Here is a 12,058-nt window from a genome sequence, read left to right as displayed (position 1 = left end):
CATCACATGATGTATTACCCACCTTGACTGTAATACACTGTCACTGCTATGTCTAATAAAGCTAGAGTGACCGCAAAAATTAAATAGCCTGTATGTCATTTTAATTTCCTTCATATCCATATCCAGAAGAGTACTTTCCCCCCTGTTTCCTTTGTTCAATACTATAATGAGCACTCTACTAGAAGGCAGAAGATGATGATTCTGAATCAGATCTGCCACTAGGTAATTGTATGACCTTTAAGAAACCAATGACTTCTCAGTTTCCTCAGCCAAAAAACTGGCAAATTGGACTAGATGATCTTTAAGGTGTTTTCAGACCCTGAAAACATATTCATCTATTATTTCCTAACATAAATTATAGAAACAACTTAACTACAGAATCTCTTATCATCAGCATTACAAGAACATTGCAAAGTAGGGAAGCCCTTAACCCATGAAGTGATATAAGAGTTTAGGATCGATATGAAATGCATAGCCCTAGTTGTCAGAGATAACTTTTCCAACCTAGAGAATGAGAAGTTTCATTTACCGCTACAGATTTCCAATTAATCTGCCATTTTTCAGGTTTTGATGGTATGTTTTGGCTTGAAGGTGGATGATGACTCAGGAATTCCAATTTCACCAGCATCTCATTTGGAGGATAATCTCTATCCAGATGCTCAAACCATCATATTAGAAATGTCATTTTGCTCCTTGCCAAGAATGGAATATTTAACATTTTCAGTAAAAACAAGGAAAAGAACAGCCAATGAATGATGAAACACAACTGTACCTGTAATAGTGTTTTCAACATACCTGATACTAGGTAGTCATGAGGTTGCCATACAGAGAAAAGCAATTAAGAAAGAAGTCATTCTCATTTGGAAGGATATTTTCTAAAATAGGGTTATTCACTGCCATTTAAATATCCATTCCTGGCTAGCAATCATTTAAGTCTGCTGTTTGCTGACCTTTTCATTGAAATGAAGGGGAGCCAGATTTGATTAATAACAATATTTTATTTATACAGTACTCAGCTTGCCAAAAGCCCAAAGTGTTTTATAAAAAAGAGGGGGGGGCAGGGAGTCCTTAATCTTGGAAGTAGGTGGTAAGGCATTACAATTCTATTTTAGACATGGAGGAATAAATACACACATACACAGACACACACACACACACACACAGACAAAAGAAAAAAAGATACAGAGAATCAAAGAACCAAAGGAAAGAGAATCCAGATTTACTTCAGATTATAACATATCTACTCACAATCAGAGAAACAATATCTTTATTTACCCAATGACTACCTTCAACCTGAAAGGATCCATGAATCCACTAAAGTGGGTGCACTCTCCATGGATGCAGGTTATAACTCTTTTAGGCCTCAATAAATGCCATTTGGGAATTTCTGCACCAAAAATATATTATCACCCTGTGACCAAATTTCTTATGAGGAACCTCTCTGAATTTGGATCAAAATCTATCAAAGGACTTTCTAATTTGGTAAGACCTGCTCCTGATATAGCCTTTGAAAATTCAGGGTTCATCATGATGAAGCATCAGAGAATGATCTTGGAAGTTACTGAACTAACAATAATGATGATGATGACATTGCTGATGATTCATATCCGACTGCTAGGCCTATACCCCAAGAGAGGTAAAATCTTTATAGTAGCATTTTCTATATGCTACTAACAAACCTTGGAAACCAAGATGTCCATCAACTGTGGAAGGGCCACCAGGACATGAATATAATAGATTGACTACTCCATAAGAAATCATGAATATAAAAAGAAATTTAGGATAAGCTGTGAATTGCTTCAAGAGCCAAATAAAAATAAAAAATATATCATGGAAAATGGAAAGAACAACAATGAAAAATGGAAATAATACTTGGAGATTATAACAATTAAACTTGACCTCAAAAAGGAGTTATGAAAATGCACTTTCTTCTTTTCTTCACAGAGGTGGAAGGCTATGTGTATTCAACATGTATATAATGGCCTTGATTTATTTTTCTGATTTATTTTCTTCTTTTCTATGTTTTCTTCTTTGTTACAAGAGGTGTCTCTTGGAGGATGAGATGTAGGTTCTTGGGAAATAACAACGATATGAAAACAAAAGATATCAAACATTTCAATATCATTGCTAGGATTTAATAATTGCTAACATTTATTTAGAATTTTTAAGTTCACTGAGCATATTTAAAGGAAATATTTTCCTTCCACTATTAGTCTAAATATTCTTCCATTTAACAGTCATAGGATGTAAGAAAATGTTTCATCCAATCTGCAGGCTATTAACTACTTTTATAATATATGATTGGAATCAGTGGTGATATCTCTTCTGTGAAGAACCTAATAAACACCCACTTAAGCTATAACAGAACAGTCTGAGCTATAGCCACCTGCTTAGCCTTTGACGCAATTAGCCTTCAAAATTGCAGTAGGATAGATGGGACACAGCAGAGATACACGTAAGCCAGTCAGTTTTATAACCAGAGGGAGAAGCTAAAACATTAGCTATAGAAAATGAAAAGAGAATTTGACTGGAAAATATAAATGAAAACCTGATGAGGTCTATGAAAAGACGAGGCACAACAGCTTAGATCCAAGGACAGCTGCCATGTAAACTGGCTTTGGGTTTTTGAAGTTAGACTAATTTTCTGGTGGTTTCTGGAGCTTCTACTATCCCTGCTGAACACATTAAAGCATATCACTAATGGATTTATACAGATTTAATTGACTGTTTCAGCCAACAGTTTCTATGGGTTGCCTGACCAAAGCTTTGGAATTAAGTCTGTAATACTCAACCAGAGAGAAATCTACCATGGAGAACTGGGATAACATTTCATCTGCGGAGTTAATCCAGGAAAATAAGCAGAATAATAAACACGTTTTCAAAGCAAATGAACCCTAAATTCACGGAGCAAACAAGAGGATGTTTTCCGGAAAAGATACCAAAGTGTCATAAAGAAAAGAAGGAAAAACAGGAAATCACATTCAGTGGGGGATTTTTAGGTAACTGGGTAGAAAAAAAGAATGGAATAATTTCATAATGAAACAGCTTCTCTGAGCCACCCAGAGGAAAGTATTCAGAGTATTTACACAGATAGTTTACAAAACTGTGCTTACAAATTAACTGCAAATAAAAAGAAAGGGGGGGAGGGAGAAAGGGAGGGAGAAAGGAGAGAGAGAGAGAGAGAGAGAGAGAGAGAGAGAGAGAGAGAGAGAGAGAGAGAGATTATTTATACTCCCTAAGGTTCAACTGAAATCTATTTAAAATGTCTTTGGGTCCAAGGGACCATGACTAGTAACAAAAGGTTTCAATTCTCTTTAGAGAGGTTGTAATTACATATAAAAAAGTAAAGTAACAGTATTGTTTTGGAAATTATGAGGGTGGTATATAGAGAAGTATGCATGACGTCTGAGGAGGAACTTCTGCCTTCTCCACTACAGACCAATCTCATAAATCTATGTACTTTTTTATAGTAGCAATAGCTTGGCCCTCAGCATCACTCTCTTAAACTCAAGGGGTCATGAAAATAAGTGAAATAATAACGTGCTCTTGAAGTCTCCAGGGGCCTCTCCTCTAGCAGGATTTCCATTCCATATCCTCATGCATGAGGCTTTCTTATTAACAATCTTTGTGATCTGTCCTTAGGACACATTGCTATAATAATAATTCCAGAGGTCATGGCACAAAATGGGACTTCCTTGGTTTCTGGTCTATTTAAGAAACCAGATGATCTTTGAGGTTCCTTCCAGGTCTATATAATTCAATTCAATAAGTATTTATTATGTGATTCTTGGAGCTTTGAATTGAACCATAAAAAAATGAATCCTAACTTCAAAGGGCTTATACTCTGTTGGGGAGAAATAATGCCAGATATATAATATATAATAATATATAATATATAATAATATATAATATAATAATATATAGCATATAATAATAACAGATACAACTTAAGTTCAAATTAATTTTGAAGATGGAGGTAGGTGGGGCCAAGCATTAATAACTGAGAAAGTCAGGAAAGGCCTCGTGTAGGAGATGGTCTTGAAAAGAGGTTGGGCTCCAAGTCTATCGTTTTGTTTTGGTTTTTTTTTTTGCATCATAAAAAATCTATTAAGAAGCACTCTTGACATAGGGGAGCAGGGCTGAAGAACATGGATCCCACTGACTTTTAAAATAGTGGAGTCTGCTCTCCTTAGTCAGTATCTTGGCATTATGGTATGATTCTCATAAGACATGAGAGTAAAAAAGCTACAACTTGGCTTCCCTATCATCTGTCTCAGTTCCGTGCCTAATAGCATGAGATTCTCTAAAGGAACAGCATTGTCACATTTAAGTTATGCAAACACTCGGTTAGAAGGGGAGGGGAAAAACAGCAAATTTCAAAGCCAAGAACCTTTGAAGGTAGTTGTTTTCCATACCACTTCATTTAGAATGGAATTTCTTCCCAGTAATTCTCATACCAAGTTTCTCATCCCAAGAGTTCTTAAAAGGAACAAGAAGGCTAAAGTTGTCAAGGAAATGAATATGCAGGCATATACAAACCCAGAATGAGTCAATTCTTCATGTGTCCTAGGGAGGGGAATCTTTCTTCCCTTTGATATTTAGCCCAAGAACAAAGCTTTTACTTAAACTCTGGTGCTCAATGGTTCTCCCTTTAATTAAAGGCATACTTGGAGTTATCCATTCTCAGGCTGCTCTGGGTTCTTCTAGAAAGATGGTTGACCAAAATTTGTTTAAGGAGAGAGGTTAAAAACACTGCCTTTGGTATGGACCATCACAAGAGTTCTGTCAGCACTGATGTTTTATTTGATGTTGCTTAATGACAATTTTTCTTTCTTTTTTTTTTTTTCTTCTACATTACAAGATGGGTGACTTACTGGGCAAGGGGTGAAGAAAGGTATATTTTTAAAAGTATGCAACAATAAAGATATTAATAAAATCATGCTTTCTGAAAGTTGACAAGCACTTAAATTATACAGCCCAAAGGTACATAAAAACCCACTTTGATCTGCCACTACTTGGCATAAAAAGCAGAGGGTCACAAGCAGAAAGATGGAACATTAGGAAAGAATAGTAATTTCTTCCATCTAAACGGTTTCACCAACTGTTCTTAAATAATAATGCTCATTAGTATCAGTGCCAGTGGATAGATATCAAAACCAAGACTGGTCAAAGTTGAAGAAATTTGTGGAGTTCATTTTAGCTGTTGTATCAATCCAAGTGTAAAATTCAGAATTCAGTACTAAGCTATAACTAAATACATACATATTGTATGAATTTCAGTTACAATGTGCCGTATAATTCTAAGATTGTACCCTGTTGTCCTCACTGATTCTATCCTATTCTCCATTATTGTCTTTCCTCTTCAGGGATAGAAAATGAAGGTCAAGAGAACCACAAATGTAAAACTGAGAAAGCAGGAATGAAAGGGAAGAATTTAACATTGCTGTCAAGCATCAAGTAGATATACTCAGTCGAGGTTGTTGTATATTAGAGGTTTAGTCAGAGAATGTGGATTGAAATTGAATTTCTTCTACCTGTAATGGGAGCTAATCAGGGGAAGACCTGAACAATGGGAAAAGTCCCATTAAGAAATTTGATCAGATTAGAGAGCACAGAATTTTCTCAGGAAGGGATGTCTCCTATAGAGGTAAACTGATTTTCTAAGCCCTTGTCAAAAGGATGTAGAAAAAATGCTGACCAGTCCCCATTTGCAAAGGTTCAGGTCTACTTCCATGGAAAGCATTCCTTTGTAATAAAAATCCATGCCCTAATTTGAATTGGCTAGTGGATTCATCAATTGGCTAGGTATTCCATGATTAACTCCAATTATGTCTCTAATATCTGAATGGTAGTATGGTTTCACAGTTATAGTTGCTGGACTTTGCATCAGGAAAACCATAGTTTAAATCTTGCCTTAGAGTCTTATTAATCATGTGACTCAGAAACACGTTTGTGTCTCAATTTTGTCACTTGAAAAATATAGGGCCAGGACTTGATAGATTTGAAGGTCTTTGTCAACTCAAAATCTCTCATCCCCAAATACCTAGGTTACCATAAATAAGTCATTTCTGTTCCACAGGTTTGTTTTCCTATCCATAAAATGAGAAAACTTGATTAGAAAGTGATTAAGGTCTCTTTCAGTTCTAAAACTCCTATGTCTTTTACCTCAACTTTCATCAGAGCTTCCATGGAATGAAAATGGAAGAAAATGTGAAATTAGTTCTGTCATCCTACACATTTAATAGTGTGTGAACCTTAAAACACAAAATATGTGGCACTGGGCTCATCTGGAAAAGAATCATCTAGGGATTGAGAGCCTATGTGAAAATGGAAAGTCTTAGCTTGTTCAATAATCTGAACAGTATTCATGGACAATAAATTTGAACAGTTAGTTTGACAAAGACCTTCAAAAATTCACATGGGAAGTCCAAAAACAGAATTCAGAAATTCACTAGTGAATGAGGATACTACCCTCATCCTACCTCAACACACATGCACCCTTACTACCTAGTGGTCAAATATTCTGGAGCCAAAGGATGCAGAAATCACCCAACTGAGTCTGGCTGCCACTTGACTTTGATAAAGAATAGGTTTAAAGATATGGATGGATGCCTTAATCAATGATGATTTATAATAGGACCCCATGGATGGGTAACAACTATCCCTCCCTCAAGGGAAAAATGCAGGGAAGCATTCATGAAGGAAATGATATTTGATTTGCACTTAAAAGACAGTTTTTGGTGAAAATTATTGGTGAAAGGTAGGTTACAGTTATTGGGGAAAATGTCTAATCCACCACCGTTTCTCATGCCCAGTTCAGTACTTTGCATGGAAGAGATTAGGTATATGTATGATAAGATGAATAAATGAATGATAAGATTCTGATGTTTCATAGGATTTTAGGACTGGAAAGGATCCTAATTCTGGTATTTCTGACTTTTGTGCAATTCAGTGAAAGAAACACTTATAGGATCATAGATTCAGAGTTGGAAGGAGGTTCTCTTTTTCAATCCCCTAATTTTATCCTAAGAGGTCAAAGACTTGGTGGGCTGAATTCGGAGTCAACAATCATAATTTTTAATGCTCCTTCTCGCAATCCATTACCTATGCTACTTTTCTCAAGTCACTTAATATCTTGGTGCCTCAGTTCCCTCATCTGTAATATGTGGGGGTAGGAGTGGGGAGATAGGACTGGAGGACCGCCTTATAAAGTCTCAGCTCTGGATCCTGTAATCCTATCCAGCTTAAAAAGATAGGAAAGAACAAAGCCTGGATTTCAACACAGAGCTCTGACACAACATCCACAGAGGGCTGTTGATGCCATAATACACTTCCTCCTGTATAAATCTAGATCTCAAAAGATTCCATCAAGGCAGCAGCTGACAGTAGCAAGAAGTCATCAAATTCAGCATCAGAAGGACCACCAGACAAATTCGTATATATCATTGCTACAAAAGCCAGAGAGTTTGATACAGAGGGCAAATTCACCAGAACTCCCAAATTACTACTGGCAGAAGAATTATGACTGGTATGTGACTAACTATACAATTCAAAAGAAAAACCTGCTGAAGGAAGAAAAAAAAAAGGAAGGGGCAGCAATGGCTAAGACCAGACAAAGACCAAGCTGCCCACTGGGTGAATGGCCCAACAAATCCATTGCGTAAGATGGCTTGAGAATACAGATCAGAGCAAAACAGGAAAACTCAAGTGTTAATGGAATCAGTAACATCGAGCCTCCCACATTTGAAGCTGCCCTCCTCCCCTCCTTTTCTGCCTCCTTCCAAAGAATCACAAAGCACTCAGAATTATGCTAGAGTAACAACTTGAGAACTGTTATAGAGAAAGAAGCAGCCCAGTGTGAAGGTGGGGAGGGTCATACAGGCTTCCCTTGCAGCTGGGACATGACTACATTCTCTTCATTATTCTTCGCCATGTGGAGTAAGAAAGGGATTTCTCTCTGCAGCTGACTTTCTCGGTAATTCAAGAATAAGAGATGAAACACTGGACTCTGTTCCCTCTGAAGATTAGAAAGGGCTTGAGGGTTGTTTTTTGGGATTGGTTTTTTTTTTTGGCGTGGGGGGGGAGTATTCTGGGGAGAAAGGATTGCTTAAACTTTGGATTTTATTTGGATTCTAGAATCTTTCAAAATTTAGAATAAACGATATTTAATTCCTTTAAAAAGAAACAGTCGAATTAGCCCCAGGAGTTGATATTATTTGCTTCTAGTGAAATCAGTGGTGGATAATCTTTTACAGATCATTTTATCTATAAATCTTTGATACTTAAAATATAAGATTAGTGCTTTAACTTAGGAAGTATTATAAAGCTGGAAGGAATCTATAGAGGTAGTTCAAGATTCAGGATTAAGCATAGATTTGGAATCAATAGGAAGCTTCAAGGTTAATTGGTCCATCTACCCACCCCCCATTTTACAAATAAGAAAACTGAAATTCAGTGGACTGAGTTGCTTGCTCAAGACCACCCTAGTGATAAAGTTAGGAAGTGAACACAGATGAGCTGAATTCAAATTCAAAATACTGCACTGTAACATACTGCTTCCTCTGTATAGGAGAGAAAAGGGGTAAGTGATGGAGGAGAAACTGGGGGGGGGCAAAATTAAAAGGGTTGTTCAGCATTGGTAAGAAACAGCCTACACTTCTTCAGAGATAGGAACGACTAAGATGAGGGAAATAGAACAAAAAGAATACTGACTTGAGAGTCAAAAGACCTGGGTTCCAATGCTACCCATCCCTGCCAACTAATACAACCTTGAATCAATCACTAAACTTTTCGAGGACTCACCTGGACCACAGTAGGAGGAGGGTAGACCTGAGAGAGGAGAGGAATGTATACTAGAAGCGGAGAAGGGTAGATGAGAGGGTCTTTAGGATCCTGTCCAACTCTAGAACTCCCTAGCTAAAAAAAAAAGCTCCCTGAAGACGGGACAGATGAATCTGTAAATCAAATATTCTCCTCTGAGAGATGTATAGGGATGGCAATTTCATCACTTCCCTTTATAGCTCTGTCTTCTCAAAGAATTTTTTAAATCTACCAACAGTAAAATATTTATGTTCCAGTGTGTTGTTAATACAAAGAGAAAAATTAGATAGTACCTGCCTTCAAAGAGCAACAACATTTACATAGGTAAATAAATACAAAATATATGAGAAGCAAATTGCAGAGTAATCTTGGGTGTCTGAAATTTGAAGTTGGAATTTCTCTAATTAAATCTTAAATCAATTCCCATTTCTCCAGACTGCCATTGATAACAGTTTGTTAGCATTTCTATATGACTATAAATAACAATCAAACTCTTACCCTTCTCCTAGTCAGACTAAACACACACCAATTCTTTTCATGCTTTTTCCACAGAATCTATTTATTTTTACTGTCACTACTTCTACTATCCTCACATTCACTTTATAGTATAATAGAGAAAAGTCTAATAAAAACCATCCTGATGAAGCGTCTAGCCGAAAGAATCTTTGCCAGACCTTCACATGTTTTTGAATATATATACCAAGATTATGAAGCATTTCCCATAGGTTCTACTCTTTTGCAATTTCAACATCACTGGCCATAGAATAATTCCATGAGAGCAATCGCTTAGCTGGTGAAATAAATTAGAAGCCCAGTCTATAACTCTTCAAATGGGAAAAGGGGAAGAAGTACTTCACTGGGAAAGGAATCCATATCCTTAACTATATCATTTTTCTTCCTCTATTATTTTTGTTCCTGGTAACAAAATTTCTACAAATGAAGTATGCATCAGAATGTTTCTCTATTAATATCATCATTACTATAAGGAGTAAGTGTAATTTTATTAATACCTTTACTTTTTTGCTTGTTAATAAAACTTGTTGAAATTATATTTCTTTTTCCCTTTTGGCTTTAAATTTTACATTAATGTTAGCTAAGAAAAACAAAAATTATTCAAGACAATTTCCCTCTCCCCAAAAATAAAAAAATAAAAAACATGAATTTAAAGATCTAAATCATGATATCATAAAAAAATTGATGTTTGGATAAAAGGAAAATGAGAAAGTAAAACTCTCATAAATCAAAGCAACAAAACAGTGCAGGGACTTCTGAAATAAGTTTTTTAAAAAGTTAAGGAACTTATTCAGGTTCCAGGAACATACTGTGCTCAGAAGGGGAACAAAAAGGGGAAATGATACTACTGCAGGATCAGTTGCTAATGAGGATTCAAATATTTCCCTGAGGCAGTGGCCACAAACTGCTTGGCTCCTACAATTTCAGTCCATAGGATGAAAGTCTTCTAATGACTTGTTGAATACCTCAAAGGAAAGGGATGTTAAGGTAGAGTGTTACCTCACCAAGATAAAGGGAAAATAAAGAGAACAGTCTATATATGATTGTATTTGTTTTTATTTTGGGAAGTGATCTGGATTTTCTTTTTTGAAGTCAAGAATTACATAATGAACACCTTCAGAATGAATTCAGTTAGGACATATCCATTAGTTTCCTCTAATTTATAGTATTATATCATACCCCCCAGATTCAATGTATCACATATACTGGAAGAAAATCCACTATTTCTATCTGGTCACATACCTTGCACCCACTATGAGTTCGCGTTTTCATCAGCGGGGTGGTGGTGCATAATTCAATGGCTTCTGGCTCATGGAAGATGACTGTGGGGAGAGGTTCTTTCCTCAGCGTTAGGACATTCAATTTAGTCTTCAACATGGTTTGAAAGTGCTGAAAAGTATGAAAATAAACCCAGCAGTGGTTAATTCTTTAGATTCCACAAATGCCAGTCAAACCTAGTAGTTAAAATTTCCATACTACTAGCTTTGTTCTAATTTGTTGACCAAAGAGCTTCTTGGCCAAATGTAGATGAAATAGCAATCCATCGGAACATTAAAAAAGAGAAAAAAACAATCTCATGGCTCTCATGAGCTCCAAAACTTCAACCCAACTATCACATACATGGAGTCTCATGAGTGCCAGAATTTCAATGCAACTATCACACATGTTGTCATTGGTAGGATGCTGTCCCTGTTGGCTACCTACTGGAATAATATTTCCCACTGAAATCCTGGATGCCAGACAGAGACTCTATGTCTGATTAGAGCAAATAATAGGAAGATCAGAGTGGAGAAAGAAACTGAAATTGGATTGGATTTAGGGAGGGAGGAGAGAAAGAAAGAATTCATTAAGCATCTACTGTGGGCTAGTTACCAAAAAATTATCATTAGATTTTCAAAAAAAAAAAATCCTGGGAAGTAGTTAGCATTATTATCCCCATTTTTCAGCTGATGCAATTCAAATAGACAATTACCAGGGGTTAAGTTAACAAGCTATGTCCATAAAGTTGGATTTGAATTTGGAGCTCCTTGATTCCCTGTCTAGGGCTTTATCCTCTTTACCATTTAGTTGCCTCTCTATACTCATCTATGTACATGTATACATTTATCACTTTGGAAATTTTAATTTTAATTATTAAAATTTAAATTATATTTTTAATTCTTTAGGGAGCAGGGACTTCAAGTCAAGACTATCTTGACTATGAAGTCAAGATATTTTATTGCACTTACAGTAAATGCAATTATTATGCAATATTTGCATTAATTATAAATGTATTGAGTTGGTAATAAACCAATGGGCCACTGTGTTAAGTACTAAGGTTACAAAAAGAGGCAAAAAATAGTCCCTGATCTCAAGGAGCTTAAAATATAGAGGAAGAGACAACAGGAAAGAAAATATATACAAAGCAAGCTACATACAGAATAAATAGGAAATAACAGAGGAAAAGCATTGAAATTAAGAGGGGTTAAGGAAAACTTTCTTTAGAAGGTAGGATTTTAATTGAGAATTAAAGGAGACTAGGGAGGTCAGTAATCAGAGTAGAGGAGGGAGAGCCTTCCAGGAAAAATCCTGGGAATCAGAGATGGAGGGTCTTGATTGAGGAGGGAATCAGCAACACCAAATTGAACCAAAAACATTAATTTGATATGATGACCTATTTTTGAGAAATGGAAATACTCTTCTGGGAGCATGAAACTTTTTGGATATTTATATTTTATGCTGAGAG

The 12,058-nt window shown here is 36.1% G+C and overlaps 1 protein-coding gene across 2 annotated transcripts in view; it reads right to left on the bottom strand.

The window, feature by feature from the left end:
- The window catches only part of PID1 (phosphotyrosine interaction domain containing 1), a 281,380-nt gene that overhangs the window by 155,574 nt on the left and 113,748 nt on the right, over positions 1-12,058 (bottom strand). For both annotated transcript variants that reach the window (XM_074191210.1, XM_074191209.1), the window contains exon 2: positions 10,576-10,722. In XM_074191210.1, coding sequence (XP_074047311.1) covers positions 10,576-10,710 — 135 coding nt within the window. In that variant the 5' untranslated portion in view covers positions 10,711-10,722. The remainder of the gene's footprint in view (positions 1-10,575; positions 10,723-12,058) is intronic.

Source organism: Macrotis lagotis, chromosome 6, assembly GCF_037893015.1.
Source record: "Macrotis lagotis isolate mMagLag1 chromosome 6, bilby.v1.9.chrom.fasta, whole genome shotgun sequence".
NCBI classification, from domain to species: domain Eukaryota; kingdom Metazoa; phylum Chordata; class Mammalia; order Peramelemorphia; family Peramelidae; genus Macrotis; species Macrotis lagotis.
Note: the sequence above shows the minus strand (reverse complement) of the source record. Positions and strands in the feature narration are given on the sequence as shown.